Genomic DNA, 22,587 nt, shown 5'->3' with positions numbered 1-22,587 from the left:
GCTACTCAACAGGCCGTGAGGATGCAAATAACACGCAAGGGCTGCCGGGTGCCGTAGTTTTTTTTTTTCGCTCAGAGGGTTTCCTCTCGTTCTCTGAGGGGGTGACGTCACTTGGCGACGCGCGAGGAGCGCTCGCACGAGCCTGAGTGTTTTTTTTTGTTTTTGTTTTTAACACACACACCCTGCTCAGTTGTCCTCCGCCAAAGCATTTGGAGGTGTCCCATACAGGGCGCGCCCTACCATGATGGAGAGTGAGGCAGATGCAGGTGCTGAGGTGCAGGGAGGGGAGATCCAGAGTTATGAGAGCCATGTGCTGGGGAAGATACCGTCCAGTTCACCAGTATTGGAGTAAAATTCAACCACCAGTTTGTGGGCTTGGGGAAAAGTGCCATCTCGTCCTTTGCCTCAGGCAGCTGATATCTTGAGCCGCCCCTGAGCCCACAGGTTGAACCTTTTTTACATATACTGTAAAGGAAAAGTTTGTATTCTGCCTTTCTGTCCAGAAATGTTAACACTGTTTCACCTCCAAACTTGAGGTAATGATTGGATAAGATGAGCCGCTAATAGTGACTTGCTTGAATGGTGGGTTTGGATGTGGGCCGATATTAAGTGACCTTGAGCAAGTCAGTTTCTCTTGCCTAACCTACTTCATGGGATTGTTGTGGGACTAAAATGCAACTCTCAGCTCTTTGGAGGATACACCGTATTGAAAAGTAATACAGTAAATGATAATAGCAGCAGAAATAAAACATCGTTGTTAAAGGTTGTACTTGAAATGCTAGGTGACTCTGGCTCAGGCATGAAGCTTTTTCAAATACAGTACATTTGTTTTTCTGATGTTTCTGGTCTGAATTTAGGTAGCCTGGCTATGGCAAAACTTGAAACTGTAACATCAATTCTATGGGTGGGTGAGGATGTTGTTTTAGTGAGGATGTTGTTAATTGATAAAACTGTTTAGTTCAACTTTCCCTCCTCTCTCCTCTGTCTCTCACATTCCTTCTCCAATTCTTCATTAGGCATTGTTGATTACACAGAATTGAGAATTGCCCCTCTTCACAATGCAGTCAGTAGCTGCCTATACACTTCCAGCACACTTACATTTCTAAATCATGCATTTAGGCAGGTTTCCTTTTATATGAGGTTGCTGCTCATCATATGCTAATCCTAGTAAGTTCATGAGGGAAAGCTCAAATTTAAACTGGACCATGGTATTTGTGCAGAACTGCATCCCTTTTCTACATACATCAGAGTCATAGTATGTTTCTGTTGAGAGCATTTATGAATGACATTCCCAATTGAGAACATAATGGACTTACTCCCAGTACGAAGGATTGTTTGCTTACAGCTGGAAAGACAAATTGTCTAGATACAGGGTATTACAAATTTCAGAAAATAATTACAAATGGGATGTACTACAATTAAAAAAAATCAGGTCTTGTATGTTATTTCAATGTTCTGTATTGTGTTTCTCACTGGATTCAGGAATCATCATAACTTATGTTAACCAATAAGCATCTTTCAAAGAAAAGCATGCAACCATACCTTTCAGTACTCCACATGATTAATTCATCTGGATAAGAGGAGCTACTCTCACTTTTATCAACAAAATTCTTCATGAATGCTGATCACTGCATCATGGCAGCTGAAACACACACACACACACACACACACACAAACACAGTACACATACACATTCCATTCATTTCCAATCCCTGCAGCAGCATATCTCCATCAAACAGCAGAGGAATTATTTCCCCCATTAAATCACAGTACTATTCAGTTATTCAGTAGCCTGAATGTAAACAGGGACTGCTAGCATGGCGCATGGACTCTCCGAGCCAGGCTGCAACTCGGCCAGAGCAAGGTTGGATGGAATGCCACTGCATTGGGTAGGGTTGCCAAGATCAGTGTCTGTTGCCGACACGGCCGTTGATCTGCCAACCACAATGGACAGGACTGTGTCAGACACTGGAAACTGTTCTTTACTAGGACCACCTTTCTGAGAGTTTCCTCCATCTGTACTGTCTTTCAGTTCTGTCAAGGTCAACTGAGCTGAAACAGGAAGCCCCACTTTCCGCCCACGAGTCCCCCACTTCTTCTGGGATTTTCTGACTGGCAGCTCTTTGTCCTTGGCTGAACTCAGTCTACACTTGTGGTCCTTCATGTACTTCTGGCGTGTAAAGCCTTTGCTGCATGTAGGGCAGCGGTATTTATAGTTTCCAGTGTGAGAGCGCTGGTGTTCCACCATGTGAGCTCGCCGGCTGAAGGCCTTGCTGCAGTATTGGCACTTGTGGATCTTCATCCCTAAATCGAGAAGAACACAACTTAGTTGCAAAAGGGCTCATGGACTAGGAACATAGAGCCCTGCCAGATCAGAACAAAGGCCTAGCTAGTCCAGGATCCTGTTTCTCATAATGGCTAATCAGATTCCAATAACCAGGGCAAGAGAATGATGGCACCCTCCCATTGGTTTCCTAGTGACTGCTATATGGAGGAATGGTACCTCTTATCTTGAAAGTTGTACATAGCCATCATGATTAGTAGGCATTGATAGCCTTATCCTCCATGAATTTACCTAATCCCTTTCTAAAGCTATACAAGTTAGTGGCTATCACCAAATTCTGTGGAAGCCACTATGTGTTCTGTGAAGTAGTTCTTTATGTCTGTCCTGAATATCCCACCATTCAACTTTATCTATCTACTTTTTATACACCAAGCATAATTTTATACACCCTTTATTTCCCACTGCCTTATTCACCTCCTTTCCAAACTGAAAAGCCCCAGATATATTCTTGAGCTACACTGCCCCCCCCCCACTTACCTGCAGCTGAGAAACAAAAAAACAAAAAGATCCCTGTGGTTCTATAATTAGGTGAGTGAAGAAAATTAAATGAACCTGTTTATCTGCAGCATAGGGCAGAGCATGAGCCAGAATTTCATTTACCTGAATGGGAGAGAATATGAGCTTTCAATTTGTCCGGTCTGTTGAACTCTTTATTGCAGCCTGTATGATTTCTGCAACAAAAATTCAAAACAAATATTTAATCAGATGTTGAATGATATAGATAGGAGTCTCAGATGTTTCAGCAGTGTGCAAGAAATGCTGGGTGTTTCTTATGATTTAAAATAGCAGAACAATCATCAGAGCTTTCTGATCTCCTTGCCTTGGTACCAAAAGAAGAAGAAAAAAGCCTGCATAACATTGCAGATCAAATTGGCCTGCAAATGAAAAATGCTTTTTGCTGTTTTTGCCTTTTGCATTGCTTTTGAGAAACTGGACACCTGAAAAAGAAATGCAAGTATTGTGCCAATAAAGAGCTGCAAGTTTATCCTTAATTGAAGAGTTGGAAGGAACCAAAATCACCCATCAGATCTAACCCTCCATCATCCTGCCAATTCATACCAAATATAAAGCAAATACAGTAAAGCTGCATTCTGTTAAGATGCCTGTGCAGCCAATGACTCAAGCAAATAAGCCAAACAAGCCACAAAAGGGAAGGGCAAAACCAAGTAAAACCCTTCTTGCTGTAAGCAGAAGTATGGATTGCATGATAACAAAGTGGGCACTGGGGTGTGTGTGAATTCATTGAATTGAGTATGGGCCGGTGGCAGGGTGTAACCAAAAGTCTGTGTCTAGGCACCCTATGTAATGTGTGATGATGCCATCCAGAAGTGCCCTTAGAATTGCAAGGCATCACCATTGTCTGCCTAGCTCTTCCATTTCTAAACTGTCTTCCAATGAACAATGAAAAGAGAGAATGTGGCAAGATGAATTACACTTTCCATCTAATGGCTGCAAAGCCAGTGCCATTATTGTCTGCTGTTGAAAACGTGATACGGTACTTACGAGAAGGGGCATTTATATTTCTTGAAAGGCTCATGGATCAGCATATGCCGTTTGAGTTTATCTTTCCTGTTGAAGGCTGAGTCACACAAAGAGCATTTAAAAGGCTTTTCACCTGTGGACAGAGACATAAACTCAGCAAGGGAGTTGCAGGCTAAGCTTGGCTTACAGATATTCTAATACAGTGGTACCTCGGGTTAAGAACTTAATTCATTTTGGAGGTCCGTTCTTAACCTGAAACTTCTTAACCTGAGGTACCACTTTAGCTAATGGGGCCTCCTGCTGCCGTGCTGCCACCTCGCGATTTCTGTTCTCATCCTGAAGCAAAGTTCTTTAACCCGAGGTACTATTTCTGGGTTAGCGGAGTCTGTAACCTGAAGCGTCTGTAACCCGAGGTACCACTGTAACTCCCTTGCTTTGGCTGGGCTGCAGAAAACAGATGCAGCAGAACCAGGCTCTTAAGTTCCTGAAGATCTCTCATCTATCTCTCCCTGTTGGTCACAATATATATGCCTGGATGTTAACTACTGAGAACTGTGTAGGCAGTTGGATGCATTTTAAACAGTTTCAATACTACATCTGGTGTTAACAGAGAAGTCACCTTTCTGCATAAAACTTGCCTGTTTGTTCATCAGGTGATCAGTTGCATATACAGTGACCTCCTAACTCTTGGGTAGGCAAACTAAGGCCTGGGGGCTGGATCCGGCCCAATCGCCTTCTAAATCTGGCCTGCAGACGGTCTGGAAATCAGCATGTTTTTACATGAGTAGAATGTGTCCTTTTATTTAAAATGCATCTCTGGGTTATTTGTGGAGCATAGGAATTCGTTCTTTTCCCCCCAAAATATAGTCCCCCCTCCCAATAAGGTCTGAGGGACAGTGGACCGGCTCCCTGCTGAAAAAGTTTGCTGACCCCTGTCCTAACCAATACTCAAAAAGATTACCAAGCTGGCTGCAACTATTCAAACAGCTAAGTGAAATGTAAGCAATAAAATAATGACTATAAGGGGAGGGGGACAAGCCTGACCTGAATTGACTTTAAAAACAATGGGCTTACATTAGGAAGCAGGTTGCTGATCATCACTAGGAATGGTAGCAGCAGACCTCAAAGAATGAATGGGTTCAACATGCAGGAAAGAAGTACTGTGCTATTGCCTACCTGAGTGAATGTGAGCGTGTAGTTTGAGGTAGTGTTCTCGGCGGAAGAATTTTTTGCAGATCTGACATTTGAATTTCCCTCCACCCCCATGTGTAGGTAGATGACGTCGTAAGTACCTCTCACAAGGGAACACCTGGAAAAAGAAGACAACACATGACTAAGAGCACAGCCATCTGGGAGGGCAGCAGCCCTTACTCCTGGGCTAAGGGCACACATTTTTCTAAATGACGCTCACCATAAAAATGTGCAGTGCAACTCTCATCCAGAGAGAATGATGACTTAACAGATCTTGGAGATGCTCTTTTAGTTATAATTGCATGGCCAATTCTTGCAGGTCCAATATGGGAGGAAGAGTCATAGGACAGAACATACCTTGTTAACCAGGGGCAATGTGGCCCATGCTTAGCTCCTGTGACAGTGCAAATACTGCACAGGTCAACTGGGCATTAGCATGCATCCAATATGCAACTTCAACCTTTCAGTAGGCAGTCTTGGATAAATCTATTTTCTCAGCCTAGCAGATCTCACAAAGATAGGGTAGAAAAGAAGTCTGCACAAATAAATAAGAAGGCATAGGGAAAATAGCTAATAAAACCACCAATGGCCCCAAAGAGTAAACCGACTTCGTCAAGGCCATCATCTACCTACCTTCTGACAGTGAGGACAGGGAAAGTTGTGTGTTGCTGTCTGTAAGTGATGCTCCAGGGCTTCTGGGGTAGAATATTTATTTACACACTTGACACACCTGAAGCAGGAGGAAGAAGAAAGAATGCACTGAGTTAGGTCAACAGAATGCATTGAGTTAGAGGACTAGGGTCCAATTTTAGTATGCATTGATATTTATTATGAATATTATCAAAGAAGAAAATGAGACAATTTATAACCTTGAGTCCCCAGTGTGGTGCAGTGACTAAGAGTGCTTGGCTTAGGCACAGGAGATCTGGGTTAAAATATCTGCTCAGCCATGAAGGTCACTGGGAGACATTGAGTCAGTAACTAACTCTCTGCCTAACCAACTTTACAGAACTGGGAGGTTGATTGCGAGGCTAAAGGAATGGGGAAGGACCATGTGCTTTGCTTTGAAAAGTGCTGGGATTAAAACTGTAATAAACAGATAAATCACTTCCTCCTAATTTTAAGTTCAAAGCTGCCCCCCCCACTCCCACATTGCTTAACTGAGGTAATTTAACCTTTGAAACAATGGAGGCAGGTGGAGTGGATTGGAGTGGGTGGGGGTGGAGAGCTTAAAGAAAACTACTTGTTCTTGTACCCCAAGTTGACCATTGACACCAGAGCTCCCAAAAATATATCAGCAAAACCTAGTCACCTTTTATAATTATCTGAGAACTTTCAAGACCTGGGGGCCACATTTTATTCTCAAAATGTTCTCTAATCTGTGACCAGTGACCAGTGACAATGGCTTAATTCAATGGCCTAAAAATCCTTTATTTCATATGGGCAGTGTGCAATTTCTGTTTCTGCAAGTGGTTTTGCTTTGAGAATATTTTCTAAATCACTTTGAGAGCCTCTTGGGGCAACAAAGTGAGGTGTAAGAATGTTAAATAAATAAACAAAGATGCAACAGTTTGTCAGTACAGAATTAGTACAAGCGTCAAACAACAGATTAATGCCTTCTGCTTCTAGTTTTTAGAAAACCAGAGTTTTGCCATTTTATCTGAATTGCAACAAACTATAGTTTACTTGCTCTCAAACCAGAATCCCAAACCAGTTTCATCTGATATGTTTCATCTACCTACCTAAGTCAGTGAGATCTACCTACCTAAGCCATTCAATCAAAATAGTCTCTAAGACATCACTTGACTGCCACATACATGTAAATGTTTGCCCTAACAATAACAAAATTAAGCTTGAAGTCAAAAGCTATAATTGCTCCCTCCAAACATAGACGGAAAAAGCACTTTCCCAACAACTACTGTACTTGTAAATGGCAATGTCCTTCTTGGGACTGTGTTGAGGGAGCAAGCTGTGGGAATACTGATGGACACCCAGTTCATAGAGGGAGGGGAAGTCCTTGCTGCAGAGGTGGCAACGGTAGCTCAGCTCCTCCTGATGGTTCTTGATGTGCTCCAAGAAGGAATCCAGCTTCTGGAATGTTTGAGCACAACTTTTCACAACACATTTGTAAACCTGCACATTAATGGTGATAGGAGAATGATTAGACCAGTAACCCTGACCGCTTATCATCATGAAAACAAGCAAACCCTAGTGTGCTGTGAGAAATAAATTCATAAATGCAGTTAAAGATTCTTGTACGCTCCTATAAAGGAGGTTGCCTGCTCCATCTCTGAATGATTTATTATTCTAGCCTCTCTTTCCAAGCATGCTATACTGATGGTGGGCAGCATACCTGCCAAGTCCGGGTCGTAAATATCCGGGATCGGCAGCGCGCGCATGACCGGAAGTTGCGTGACGCAACTTCCGGTGGCGCTTCGCCCTTCTATGGGCACCAGAAAATGGCGGCGCCAGCGCCGGAAGTCGCTTCCGCGCATGACCGGAAACACGTAAAATCGACTTCCGGCACCGGCGCCGCCATTTTCTGGTGCCCATAGAAGGGCAAGCGGCACCAGAAAAATGGCCGGGTAATTAGGGTTGCTTACAATTGCATTCTCCTCCACTCATAGCTGCCAAGTATCCCGATTTAAGGGACAATACCGGGACTTTTCGCTAAACGGGAGACCGCCGGGAAACGGTAAGAAAAAAGGGGTTTTCCCAGCGGATACGGGATACTTGGCAGCTATGGTGGGCAGTGGCTCATTCAGTTAGAGAGAGCACAAAATGACCTACCCTTAGAGGAGGCTACAGGTTGTATATCTGTATGAGTTCCTAGTCTCGATTTGCCTCCTTCAAGTCAGGGGACATAGAAAGACGCCTTCTACCAAGTCAAACCAGACTGATCTAGATTAGCATTGTTTACACTGACTGAGAGTAGTTCTTCAGGGGTTCAGACAGGGGTCTTTCCCAGCAATACCTAGAAATGCCAGGGATTGAACCTGAGATCATCTGCATGCAAAGTATACATGAGAACACATCCAAGACAGTGGCTCAGGCAGACATAAATGAGGTGGACTTTTTTGCAGGCAGGTAATTCTTACACTAAAACAAACCTTTTGGGGAAGGGGTATCAAAGGGTACCTAAGCTATAAGAAATTTAGTGAGCAATCGTTTAGCTTTATTGTGCTATTCCTACCCAGAAGTTTGGATAGGAATAAAGTGTATTGTCTGCAGGAGGGCTGCAGATCAGTTGTACAAAAACACATTTCTGTGTGCATAATGTCTCAGGTTCCATCTCTAGCATCTTTGGCTGAAGCATTTCTGAGCCTTTGCCAGCCAGGCAAGATTTTACTAGACTAGACTGATCATTGGTCTGACTCAATAAAGAAATCAACATTCCGTGCCAAATTAGCCTGCATTTTGCACAAATAAAAATTGGGTTCTATCACCTATGTCCTTTATGCAAATTTTGTGCATCCATTTGCTACTTCTGTAAGTCAGAGAGAACGGTAAAGAGTTTAGCAGTGCAGGGGGAAGTCATCCTTTGACTTGGCACCCACCTGTTCATGTTTGTGTTGGGTCATGTGCGATTTCAACTGGAAATATGTGCAGAATTTGTTGGGGCAGAACTGGCACTGGTAAGAACTGTCTATCAAGACCACTTGCTTAGCTTCCAGTTTGCAAGCCTCATGCTCTTCTGCAGGAGGCATGACCTGTGGCTGTGGGGGGCTGCTTCTAGGAACCGTGTTTAAACCTGGAGGAAATAGCCAAGACACATACATATTAGAGGTTCAGCTTTGGGAGTTACTAGAGTTATTATTAGTATGGTAATTATAAGAACAGTTTACAACCAAGGTCAGCAGTGCATTTTAATACAATACTCAAATCACAGCCAGCCAGCTCTCCCAAAATGCAAAGCGGGTGGGGGGGGGTCCAGCTTCTCTTCATTTTCCCTTCCCTGTGCTTTTCACTTTATATGCGTTATCATTAGGGAGTGAGACCTCCGCTCTGGGTATTTTAGAGTTTAAATGACAGAGGAACTTGCTGATCCAAGCTCTAGTTCTTGGCAAGGTTAATGTGGGCCTGGATTGTACCACTTCAAACTGCAGGTGAGAGCTCACATGACTGAATGACCCTCAGTACAACAAACCTGATGCCAGGAAGGATTATTGCCTAGCCTTAGCTCTGAAATACCCATTTTCTATGTGTCATATAGAAACTGTAGTCTGAAGTGGGTATAGCCTAGATACACATTTATTGCATCAGTGATAACTAGGTCAAGACCTACCCTTGGTTGGCGAGAGGCCTTAGGCACTGTGGAGAGGAGGTAGTACTGTGGGGAGCACCAAATGTCATTCTCTGCCAGCTAGTCAAATTAGGTTCACTGTAATTTGTAGTCAGTATTCACCCAGTTCATTCTGCACTTTCAGACTTGTTACACCTGTAGCTGATCCCTTCTGTTTTGGTAAAACCCATCTATAGCTTCCTGAAATAAGGGGATGGGAATGCCCTTCCCACCCAACTAATTAGCTGACAAGGTGGAAAAGAGATTGGCTAGACAGGCTGACACATTGCCATCCGATGTCTGGCTCAGGGGCAAAGTAACTGGACCATCATGTACAATTGATTTGGTGTGCAAGGCTCAACTAATTCCTTAAGATCAACAATGGCTAGTAGCAGGGATATTTAGGATGTCAGCTATGCAATACATGAAGTCGCTGGCTAAACAGGCTCTGTTCCATGGATTGTTCTCACGTGAAACAACTAAATCTTAGGAATAAACAATGTGCTTCGCAAGTATAATATACTGTGTAGCATCCCTTCGCCTGCCCCATGTCTGGGGATTCATGATCACTATCTAAACACATCCAAACAAGCTCAAAGATAAAGAATTCTGGATTTGTCTCCTACTGCCAGATCCCACTACTGTGCAAAACTTTCAAATTAGGAGGAGGGCTGGGGCAGGTGAGAGATAACATGGATGGAGTACAAAATAATGGATTGTGACCCAGTTGTAGCTTGCAAACCTGGCCCCTACATTCATGATCCAATAAATTTTGAAGTCGGTAGTACACATGAATCTACTCTCTAGTCCTAGGGACCAAGACAAGTAGAAGCAAGTGGAAGCACAATTATTCAGAGGTTTGGGGAGCAGGTCACCAGTCAACTGGCCATCCCACCAGTAAGTAATGCACCTGCATTCTCCTCATCCTCCTGCTGGTTGGGGTTGAGTGCCATGACTTGCACAGTAACAGAGCTCCGAGAGACGGTACACCCAATTCCTGGTGGCCACACCTTATGCGTCTGCATATGCTTCTTCACATTGGACTTTTGGGCAAAGGCACGACCACATACGATGCACTGGAATGGCTTCTCCCCTGTGTGACTGAAGGAAAAGAGGAGACTGCATAAGGGAGGGTAAGGCAGAATCATTCTCTCCACAGGGGAACAGCCACACTGCTCCAGCTCCTTTTCGGCAAAGGTAACAGGTTTGATTTCCAAAATAAAGAGCTTTTTAAAAACAGTGTCAAAATGAAGTGGAACTCCTGCCACTAAGAAGTCTATCCAGGGAAGCAGGAAGTGGTACTGGGAAGCAGGAACTACTAAATGGCTACTGGCAAGATAAGCAGAAACTTTGGCTTGGAAGCACAAAGCAAAAACTGGAGAATTCTTATTATTTAGTTGCTTTGTTCATAAAAACGACTCAACGCACTTACAGACACAATAAAAAAATACTAAAATGAATTACAATAAACATAACAAAAACCGAACAAAGAAGCAAATTGATACAAATAAAAAGGACAGGTCCAGCAGATCCTGCTCCACCAAATACGTAAAAACCCTTCAAACCAAGGACAAAAAGCCCAGGTAAAATGGAGCATGTGGACAGACTGTTTCTAAGTGTTGGGATGCAAAACGGGAGGTGAATGTGGCAGCCTAGAAGCTATTGTTCCCAGTAGGATCACTTACGACCAGTCAGGAGGGTGACTGGCAGGCCCAATTTGGCAGGCTGGCAACAGGCTGTGGTGTAGCCCTGCAAGATCTGGTGGGTTTATCAGCTGAGAGCTGTGGCTGAATTTAGGTTTCACAAACTACACACATTTACACACTCAGGCCATTCTGAGGCCAATGTTGAACTTTTGGGGGACCACACTGACCTAGCAGGAAGATAGCATTGATTTTCAAAGTCTTATCCAGCATAGAAGAATGGCTCAGATGGAAGTGACCTGTTGCTCAGAGTGTCCAGCCAATCCCTCATCCTATCCAATTAGCCATAATCTGTATGCCTCATTTGGAATGCCAACGTTACCTCCTGATATGCTGCTGCAGGTCGAAGTTCTTGGTGAACGCCTTATCGCAGTATGTGCATTTCAGTTTTGGTGACTTGGGTTTCCCTGAAATAAAGCGGTAGGAAATGATCATGAGCTCAAGTTGGGGAGGCCACTGTCGTGGATTCTTACTCCCTCGCTCTCCATTGTGCCAGAACTGTATTTGGGGACAATGTCTAACATTGGGATGAAAGTGAAGCATGAATCTTAGGTACAATGATGGAAGCATGGAAACGGATATGGTGGCCAATAATCTCAGCTAAGAAGTAGGATCCTTAGTGGGCAAAATAAGCTACTTAGGCCCAGTAATCACATTGCCCCTTGTGCTTATGGAGCAGCTTCAACACTTCAAACTCTGCATTACTAGGGTGAGAAACCTCAAACCAGGAATTCCTACTTTGGATTTTCTCCATATCAGTGTTAATAATCTGGAAGCTGGGATTACACTGGCATGGGCTCCTCCTGTGTAGTCGGGGCTTCTCACATCATCTGGTGGCAAAGGAAGGAGCAGTACCACAGCAACTCCTCTACCACCAGAGTAACAAAAATAACAAGCTTTAATAGACTATAGCAAACATCATGATTTCCTGAAAATACGGATGAGAAAAACAGACATTCTGATTTTCTGTAGTGGGACATATCAGCACTTGCTTAGGCAATGGCTCTGAGTTCCCACTGTGATAAATATGCACCAATCCCACCCACCACCTACCCCCACAGGATATGGAATAGCGACAGCAGACAATCCACAAGCAGACTGCAAGCTAATTCCTGCAAGGAAGGGCTTTCTGTGTTGGAATTCCACAATGTGTGAAGCACACCTGACACTTAGCTGCAAAACACTTAGCTGCAAAAACACTCATACCAGTCCATTAAGCCCACACAAGTATTTTAATTCATTTGTCTGCATCATCTAAAATATTGATTTGTATCTTCTATCCCCCCGGACTGTGGAAATATGAACAAGCTCGCAACATTGGAAAGCTGCAGGTGCATCATCCTAGATGTGAAAACATGAAAATTCTATTTCAAATGTTATGTAGAGAAGTGTGGAAAAGGAAGCGTGAGGCACTTAACATCCATTTACAAATAGATTCTCAGATTCTGATGCCCACCTGTGGATAAGGTTACAGCAAGCACTGGTGGCAAGAAGCCTTACCTTCTAGGAGGCTGCTGTCTGTCTTAAGACGATGATTCTTGGCAGCTGAAGCTGGATCAAAATCGGTCACGTTTCCTCCACAGGCATTGTTCAAGGGAGCAACAGTGTTGGGGCTTTTAGACTTAAAACCTTGCTTCCCTGGACTGTATACTGGAGGGGAGGGGTACACTGGGGTTTCCACACATTGATTGGGCACCTAAAATAGAAATTATTGATGACAACATGCTGGAAATGCAGTAACAACATTGACAACTCTGAAAAGATGTTTCCACTTCTAAACATTGAATTTTCTGCTGAACATGCTAGATCCAGCATGGTGTAGTGGTTGGGTGTTGGACTAGGATCTGGGAAACCAGGGTTCAAATCCTCACTCAACCATGAAACTCACAGGTGACCTTGGTTCCGTCACCATCTCTCAGCCTGACCTACCTCACAGGGCAAAACAAGGAAGGGAAGAACTGTGTATGCTACTTTGAGCTTTTTGGGAAAAGGTGGCACATAAATGTAATAATAAATAAAAATAAGTGAAGTGTGGTCTAATTCAGGCATCCCCAAACTGCGGCCCTCCAGATGTTTTGGCCTACAACTCCCATGATCCCTAGCTAACAGGACCAGTGGTCAGGGATGATGGGAATTGTAGTCCAAAACATCTGGAGGGCCGAAGTTTGGGGATGCCTGGTCTAATTTCAAACGTGGTTATCATCCTAAATGCAGTGTGGAAAGAGAAGTGAGTTGTCTTGGCTGCTGCTCACTGTCCTGTCAAAGGGCTGAGAAGTCAAAAGCAAGGCACAAGTGGAATTATCTAGTGAAGGTCATATGAATTATGACTTAACATTTAGTTGTATCAAATTTGATCCATTACCATACTCCATCCTGCTTTACAACTCTTTAGTGCAATGCATATTTACGTTTTCTCATGTGAAATGGAACTGAACAGGTTCCAGAGAAATGCCCAGGATACAGAACAACTTCAGACACTCTTGAACCAGATTTAACCAGATTTAACAATTTTGACTCCATGATTGCCTTATAGAACTTGAAGTCACTTTTTAGAATTTGAATGCATAAGACAGTGGGACTTTTTTTCTCAGACAAACTGAGAGCTCTTTGAGTCCAAAGGTGGGATATCAATCATATAGAGATCTATGATTAAGATTAGAGAATCCATCAAATTTATTTTACATAGGCAAAGTAAAACCAGTGTTATGGTATCAGATGCATACGTAATTGAGTGCAATGGGGTGACAGTGAGAGCCAGTCCTCTTCACTGTGGCTCCTGCTTCATCTGAGGGTATGAACTCAACAACAACAAAATTAGGCAAAGGGTTTTGCCACATTTCTTTATTCTGTGTAGCATTTGATTATGCTTTTTCTATCTGCAAGATTTTCATTTTACTCCCAAATTAACAGTTATGTCAATAATAATAATAATACATGTCTTGAAAAGAGCTTCAGCAGTGTGTGCTCTTCAAAGATGCAATTCCGTCTTGGACTATTGTCTTAATACTCAGGCTAGGTTACTTACTAGGCTTTCCTGGCTTTGTCTTCATGAACTCCATCTCTTAGTAGCTTTCTAAACAAACCCTCTGCCTCCTGGTTTAGCGTTGACATTCTTCTACAGTACTTGCTGACAACTATATGATGTTCCCTCTTAATCACATTGGGCTAGCGACACATGTTTCATTCTAGCGATCTCTCCACACCAATCGATTTCTGTTGCCCATAAATCGTTTTCCTTGTTCCCTCAACTCCCTGCAGCTGGCTGACATCTTTCTGATCACTATTTTGCTCACAGAGAAAATAATCACTGATTAGAAGACAAGCTTGTTCATCTTGCTGCGCCTCCAATTTCTTTGATAAATAGTATTTTGAGGCTAAGTGAATCAGAAAAGAGCATTTTATCACAGTCTTCTTGTAACCGGAGACCACGTGCCCTTCAGGGGGAAAGGCAGTAAGCAAACACTTGGAACCATACGGCACTATGTGGGTCAAAAAATTAAAAAAATAAAATAAATTTTACCTCCATAGGTGGGTAGGGCTGCATCCCCAGATTCTGTATCTCTACTGTGCTATTCCCAGCCATGGGGGTTGATGCACTGTACACTTCCACCACTCCATTGCTGCCTGAGTTGGGCTGGCCTGGTGCTCCAAGAGACTGAGGTGCGGGAGGAGGAGGCTGAGGTGGTGGTGGTGGTGGGGGAGGAGGTGGTGGTGGTTGAGAAAGGTATCCAGCTCCAGTATGCATATTCAGGCTGCTCTAAAAAGATAGGATGAGAAATCAGCAAGCTTTGGAAGAGAGCATCAGATTTCGCAGGCTCGATTCCCATTCATAAACCAAGATTACTTTTGTGGGTAAAACTACCTGTAGCACACAAGTATCTTTTCCACATTGAGTATGGTTGACATGTGATGGAAAAAAATGTTATCTGTGTTGGTATCTGCAAAGAGCCTGTTGCAATTGTAACATCAGAGTTAAAATGTTGTAATAAATTTGGATTTCCTTCTTCGCACCTTACAAGTTGTGCTTGGTGATGTGGGCTCTGACAAAAGCTTACATTGCCTCTATTCTCCAGCTTTATTTTATTTTATTTCTTAAAAGGAAACACTGGAATTGCACATACTTGTGCTATTTGCAACCATGGATTTCTACAATAATTATTTCCCATGCTTTTTACAATGCTTCATGATATTCTACTTGCCTTTTTTTACCACTGACATACATGAAGTTTGTATGCAATGACATACATTGCATACTATAATAATAATAATAATAAATTTTTATTTATACCCCGCCCTCCCCAGTCAAAAACCGGGCTCAGGGCGGCTTGACTATGCAATGACAATAACATATCTTACCTCCTTGAACAATTACCACTAATTTAGTACTCCACACAATGTAGATTTTGCCATCAGTGTAGAGATTTTCTGATAAGGATGAATCTGAAGCCAAAAGCTTGATTTTTGTGTGTCATTATCCCCACAAAATTATCTCTAACCCCTTATATACTTTAATTTGCTAAAGCATGTATGCATCTTAAAGGACATAAAAACATTCTGCTTACCTGCACAGAGGGTTGTACTGTGGACATTGGTTGGTCCAGGGTTGTAAAAGCAGACATAGCTGACATCAAGACCTCATCACTCACTAAGATATTCCCCTGGACTAATGTCTGGATCAAAGGAGAGGGTGGGACAGTAATATAGGTAGAGATCTGTTAGGAGGAAGAGATTCTTTAAAATACTTCATGTTGGATCTTAGCTCAGAAAGAATAGCTTAGTTCTTGTGAACTGCATTAAAACAGGCTAGGGAAAAAATCCATTAATCAAAGCAATCTCTCTCTCTCTCTCTGCTAGAAAGAGCAGAAGAAGAATGGTCTAAAAACCTTGACATGGAAAGCAACACTTGACATTTATACCAAAATCTGAGCATACAAAGCACTTCACAAACATTGTATCATTAAACTCTTGCGACACCTTTGTCTCATAATGTGGATATTTTACTGTTTTCAGATTATATGGCTCTACTGTGACATTCATACACTGACTTGAAATGTCTCCAGGAGAAATTTAACAGAACAGAAAAATTTAATTAATCCAAGCCCAAAGCCGTGATATTTGCAGTCAAACCAAAGTGATATGTCTGGATCCTCAACAGGCAACAGCTCATTTAAAACCCAAGTTTCCCTTCCCTGGGGTTGTGTGTGTGTTGGTTTTTCTTTTCTTTTTTCAAGAGAGAAAGAAACGGAATAATCATCTGCTTGTAGTTAAATGAAAAGGCTTAAAATATTTTTTTAAAAAAAAATATTGCAAGAACTTCACTGTTCACTGTTAATGGCACAGATATCTCAGAGAGTTCAACATCTATACCTGGCGATTTGTTGTCTGAGCCTGTTGCACTGAGGTAATGGACGGTGTGTAGACGCTGTTAGTAGCTAGTGAAACTGTAGCCAACGAGGGCGTGCTGCCTTGACACTGCTCCCTTTTGTGGGTCATAAATGCAGGCAGTGAGTTGAATTGCTTCTTACATTTCCCACAAAGAAACACATCTTCATCATCTGCAATCAAACAGAGAGAGAAGTTATTGATCCAACTCCAGAGTCCTTTTCAATCGCTGCACTCAAATAATAAAATAGAGTTTCAACAAGAAGCAAATTTGCCTTTCAGGCCAGAACAGAAGCTCTTAGTCAGAGGCAAGTGAATTGTCAAACAGTGGGATTTCTCTTCATGGTTAGCTTTCTAAAAAGCAGTTTCTGCCTCAAGAAAAGTCACCTGTTTATACAGCTAATCACATTTTTCTGCCTACACAAATGAAAGAGCTGCATATCATCAAACACTTGGAAATATTGAGTGGACAAGCACTTGGAAAGCAGGGTTGGCGTGCCCACTGCACGTTTGGAAACAACCATTCCCATTTGCACTTTGTGCACAGGAAGCAAAACACAAGTGCTACATAAAGTGCCACCTGAGGCAGGTGAGCTTCCCAATTGTGCTATTACTCTGATGTAAGAGATGAAACAACAAAAGCACAGGAAAATGCTCAAAATGGCACTGTGAAGTTTATTCATATATAAACCGCTGATCAAATATTTCTAATTGTGTGCTGTGTAGCAGTTGCTAATGTAAGTTTAATTGTTTTGTTACTGTTTCATTTTTTTTAAAAAAAAAACAACAACCCCCACTCTAAGCCTTGATGCAATATCATACAAGAACAGTAGGAAAGCCAGATCTCATGTTTCTAATTCTAATCTAATCTATTTTAATACTATTCTAATTCTAAATTCCACCTTTATAAATTATGATGGAGCTGCAATGCAGATTTACTTGGAAGCAAGAGCCAATGATGTTTAGGACCAAATTGTACATCACCAATCTAGAGTGAGAGGAAGAAAGCAAATCAAATTATATAAGCATTTGTAGGAGAAATTTATTCCTAAAATATTCCAAGGGCATCTAGCACCACAGCCAGCCCAACCAACAGCAATACGCAAATCCAGACTTCATATCACACCCTGCAGGTAAGTCTCTGTAGTTCTGGCAATTGCAGGATTTGATCAATGGGATGAAACCACAGAGGAAGAGAAGGAAAGCAGGGCAAGTCCATCAGCTCTGCTGATAGACCTTAGTTCTTCATCAACAATCACCTAGCAATGGCTGCATCACGTTGAACTGTTTCCATCCCAGCTGGTCATCTTAACATCAGTATCTAAAAATTGGTGCCTGAGTTTGCTTTTCCCCTCCACCCTTTCCATCTCCCTTTCCTTTGGTGGTATGTCTTTTTCATTAAGGCACTATAAGAGCCCTTTTCATTGAAGTGAGGAGTAAAAATGCTTTAAATAAACAAACCAAAAATGCATGCCAGTCTAAACAACAACCCTGCATCCCATATGCAAAAATGACCAGATAAAATTAATATCCTGGAAATGCCTGCTGAAACAAAAATGCCTTCACAGCACCACAAAATCCATACAATGTTGGCATTTAGCTATCCAGAACAATTTAAAACCATCAGCTGTGTAGAGACAATGCACATACTTTTGTAAACCAAGAACATGTTTAATATTTTTTTTAGAAAAACAACAGCAGCAGCTGTGTGAAACATTAAAAAGTACAGCATATTAATTAAATGCAGCACAGAATAAAAGGGTTTACAAAATCCATTTAAAAGTCAGCATGGAATGGCACAAGCATATGTACCCTAGGAGGGAGTTCTACAGATATGGGGCTCCCACCCAAAAGTGCCAATCTAGCACACAGGGGGGGGGGCAATCTAAACTGGGAGCATTACAGGCGCTCCCCACCCCCATGCCAGGGTTCATAGTAACAAAATCAAGCCCCAAGAGCCGGCAGTTTGCAATTTTCCCATGCTCGCTAGGAAGCAAGGGAAGCCAGCAAAGAAGCTGAGGAGGCAGCTGGGGCTGAGGAGGAGATGCCCTTGTGCATGGGCACCCTCCAAGGCTAGAGATTCTACGTCCTTGCAATAAATCAAAAGTGGGGGATGGGACCTCTGATTCTTTTTCTTTCCATCTCATTTGGTATGCAGAGAGGGGCTCACCCATGGACTGGATGGTGGTGGATGTGTTGACGTTTTGTCCTGATGGATCCGTTACTGCTCCCTGGCCATCTAGCAAAGACTGAACAGCCAGAACTGTCTGATTATCCATACCTGGAGAAACAGAAATGGTGGTTAGAGGGACTGTTTTCAGAAACACTGGATTTGAATTATTTTAACTATCAAGCATATTATGCATTCTGCTGCAAGACCCCAGTGCCTCAACCAGATTATAATACAGTATAACCTTTTCCCTTCTCCTCTACTTTTTTTTAACCTTTTGATTTCAATCAGTCAATACTTTATTGCAGCCATAGGCCCATATTTAGATGTCAACACAAAATAGTGTACATCATACAGTAGAATAAAATAAAACAAAACAAAAGAAATGAAAATGAATTGAATTAATTCCATTCATGTAAATCCTATCCCTATAACTATTATAAATTACAATTACAAGGTAAGAACAACATATCACTTAGTTCATCTGGTCACTACCGTACTATAAATCAAACACTTGGATGAAATATCATTAATCATAAAGTAACCCATTTTTCCCCTTATAGGATAGAACTGCAATCAGGTATCTAGCTACAAGGAGTGATCTACTCGGATCATTATCCTGTAGCAGATATGTTAGCTGGGATTCCGAGGTCTTATCCAAAGTTTCTGATATTAAGGGGGATAAAAATCTGGTCCGAGGGACCATGTGCAAGGGGCAACAGAATAATATATGATGAAGGGATTCTATGGATCTGTTGTCACATGCACACATAACTGAACTCTGGCCTTTTGAGAACCTATTATTCACAACATTGGAGGGAAAGACATTAAATCTTGCCTTAATAAAGACAAATCTATGGGCCGCGACTGATAGGGATGTCAAGTAAGATGGAATCTGCAGGGAGGGCACTATGCCGAGGTTCGGCGGTGAACAGGTGCCACTTCCCATTATGACAACCCCAATCAGATTATAATATAACCTTTTCCCTTCTCCTCTACTTTTTTTTTAACCTTTTGATTTACAGTCACCTATGATATCAATACCCCACAATTTTTAAAACCTAACATGTTTTATTAATTGTTCTATTAAAGCAACAGGACTGACAATATTTCTAAGGCTATCTTTCTAAGATTCTACCAGTAAAAGCAGAATGATTATTTGTAGTACACAAGTGCAGGAATAAGTGGGTTAAAAGGCTCGTCACTAAAAAACACTAAAATGGGTGGGGAACTGGAGCAAGCCTACTCACTGGACAATCATCTGACAACACCATACACGGTGCTTTGAAGCCTCAACAATCCGCTGAAAAAAGCCTGGTGTGGCACTTGACATCCCAACAATGTTGATTATCAGGGCTACAAAATACCACAATCTGCTCTACGTAACCAACAATCAGCTGCTTGTCAGGGCTTCAACAACCCGTGCATGGCTATATGCATGGCCCAGTGATAGCTGATTGTTGGGGCTTCAAAGCACTGTATATGGGTATTTGCAAGTGCCATTGATCAGCTGTGTTTGCATCCCCCTTTTTAGCCCAGCTGCATCTTTATGACATCAGGTGTCAATCTCATTGGGGGGGGGGTTACCAAAAGGAAACGTTAGAAATGCATCATCTATACTCTTGCACACATTTAGACTGCGAACCTAAACATACTTACTAGGAAGTGAGCCCCACTTCTAAAGAAACATGCATATCAATCAAGGCCAGCTAAGTTTTCTGCAGGTTCATGGGAAGTATTTTACTGAACCTAAAACACGGATTAAATCTAGCAAATAAACTGCATTGAAGAAACTTCCAAAAAATCACCATAACAATATGGTGTTATATTGACCATATATGTTATAGTGTTATATTGTGTTATATTGACTATATATGTTATGGTCAATATAACACTATTATATCTGAAAGGGAAGGGTGAATTTTATAGCTAACTAAACCAATACATATTCTGTGTCCAGACAGGATAGGATACTACACAAAGAAGGAAGTGATCACTGTTTTTAAATGGTTACCTTGGCCCTCTTCCATGCTTATGAAGCTATGCAGTCACAATGCAAGATTAAAAGTTCTGATATAATTGGGAGTTTCCTGTGAAGAGGGCTTGTTAAACCACTTTGAGAGTTGTAGTTCTGTGAGAGGAAGAGGCTCTCAGGATTCTTTCGGGGAAGCCAGGACTGTTTAAAATGGTATCAGTGCTTTAATTGTTTTGTGCGGCCTTAGAATTATATTCAACGTCATACTCATAGTAGGCCCACTGAAATCAACAGAGTAAGACAAGTCCAGTCACTTCAGTGGGTTAGAATTATTCCTTCAAGTCTTGGATAGCCATCTGTCATGGACGCTTTGCAGGAGGTTGGGCTAGATGTCCTCAAGGGCCCTTCCAACTCTACAATTCTATGCAGTATTTGAAACTCCCATTGTTCTAGGCATATTTTGCCACAGGGAATTTCATTAGCATGAGCAGTTTCTAAGCTCTGGGAGCAGTACTGTGCCTAAGATTTCAGATTAAAACTGCAGAGTGGAATGAAAGAAAGAGCCTTTTTCTGCCTCCCCACTTCCAGCTGCTCTCTGAAGGCTGGAGAAGAGACCCTCTTAAGAATATTAGGGGGGTAGGGTGGGCAGGGGAAAGATTAGACCATGTGAAAAATGAACATAGTATTTTAGCTGCAGTTCATTCATTTCCCTCTTTGTATTCTTGTTATAAAAAAGTGCAGCTAGACATTCCATTGTTGCGCCCACAACCCAGGCGTAAGGTGCCATTTAGCCCCTTGCTTTCATATCTCAGTTTCTAACACTGATTCTATGATTCTGTGTGAGATTCCCTGAAACATCTGGCCATGGTAGAAAACCAAGCTGCTGGGCGAGTTGGATAGTGTAGATATATGTACATCCAGCATGTTCTTAAGACATTTTGGCCAACATGAAGGTATGTAAATTAAGACAGTGGGGACATGAAAAACCAATTTTAAGCACCATTTGTGTAGGAACAAGCCCTAATTTACAACTGGTTAGCAAGCAGCCATCTACTCTGGCGGGTAACCTTTCCAAAAGCGCAAGAAGCTCAACCAAGTTTTAAAGTTGCACATGTTGAAGGAATTCAAGGTCTCTGGGAATGGTGGCTGCCCTGTCCCCAAACCACACTACCGGTAAGCTCTGCATCCTGGAAGCAAGGGAGGAACCCTTAAAACGGGGTTTCCCAAACTTGGGTCTCCAGCTGTTTTTGGACTACAATCCCCATGCTCTGTGACCACTGGTCCTACTAGGTAGGGATGATGGAAGTTGTAGTCCAGCAACAGCTTGGAAAACCCTGCTTTAGAGGGAAGAGGAAACGGAGATATCGTTGAGGGGTGTAGGAAAGTCTTTTTGCTTAGGTCCTGTAGTACAAAATCCCACCCAGAAGGACATCGGTCGCCTCCCTACGCCCCGCCAGGATCCGTCGCCCCCGACAGCAGCGGGAAGAGCCGCCGCGCCCGCAGGCTGGCGACGTCTGCTGCAGCTGCCGCTCCCCCGCGGGAAAGAGGCGCAGCGGGGCCGCCTGAGCGGCTGTTCCGTCAACCCTCCCTCGGCCCCCGCGCTGCCCGGGGGCGGCCCCGCGTCGTCCTCCTCTCAGCCCCTGCCCCGTCCGCAGCGGCGGGAGGGGAGGCGCCCGGCGTGGAACAGCCGCGTCTGTCCTTGCGGCGCCTCCCCAACCAGCGCTAGGCCTCAGCCCGCCCGATCACACACACACACACACACACACACACACCCCGATATCGAGATGTAGATACCTTCCAGCGCCTCGAATATCGCCTGCGCCATCTTGGAGCCGAGGCAGAGCAGCCTAAACGGGCATTGTGGGAAGGAAGAGGGAGGCTCGCTTTGCCGCCAGGGGGAGCAAGAGGGGGAGGGGAGGGGAGGGGAGGCCGGCTGAGGGAAGAGCCGGCCCGCGCGTGCTGAGGGCGCTGCTTTATGGAAGTGGGTGGGGGGCAACGTGCAAGCGCCAGAGGGGGGCGGAGAGCCGGAGGGGAGCTGCATCCCCGTGGTGTAAATAA

The 22,587-nt window shown here is 43.1% G+C and overlaps 1 protein-coding gene across 3 annotated transcripts; it reads right to left on the bottom strand.

The window, feature by feature from the left end:
* Positions 1-89: 89 nt before the first annotated feature.
* Positions 90-22,399, bottom strand: ZNF341 (zinc finger protein 341). 3 transcript variants are annotated; one of them, XM_035123904.2, is made up of 15 exons: positions 22,324-22,399; positions 18,555-18,665; positions 16,370-16,557; positions 15,565-15,714; positions 14,523-14,759; positions 12,503-12,698; positions 11,325-11,409; positions 10,210-10,400; positions 8,575-8,768; positions 6,942-7,150; positions 5,651-5,747; positions 5,003-5,135; positions 3,848-3,959; positions 2,945-3,015; positions 90-2,304 (listed from the first exon to the last, which is right to left on the bottom strand). In XM_035123904.2, the coding sequence occupies exons 1-15, from the start codon at positions 22,352-22,354 to the stop codon at positions 1,781-1,783; spliced, it is 2,529 nt and encodes an 842-aa protein (XP_034979795.1). In that variant the 5' UTR covers positions 22,355-22,399; the 3' UTR covers positions 90-1,780. The 3 variants fall into 3 exon arrangements, with proteins under 3 accessions (XP_034979795.1, XP_034979796.1, XP_034979798.1); XM_035123905.2 differs by lacking the exon at positions 22,324-22,399 and adding an exon at positions 20,569-22,247; XM_035123907.2 differs by lacking the exons at positions 16,370-16,557; positions 18,555-18,665; positions 22,324-22,399 and having other exon boundaries at positions 14,523-14,754; positions 15,565-15,664.
* Between the last annotated feature and the right edge of the window lie 188 nt (positions 22,400-22,587).

The sequence above is a fragment of the Zootoca vivipara genome, chromosome 7 (assembly GCF_963506605.1).
Source record: "Zootoca vivipara chromosome 7, rZooViv1.1, whole genome shotgun sequence".
In the NCBI taxonomy this organism is placed as follows: Eukaryota; Metazoa; Chordata; class Lepidosauria; order Squamata; family Lacertidae; genus Zootoca; species Zootoca vivipara.
Note: the sequence above shows the minus strand (reverse complement) of the source record. Positions and strands in the feature narration are given on the sequence as shown.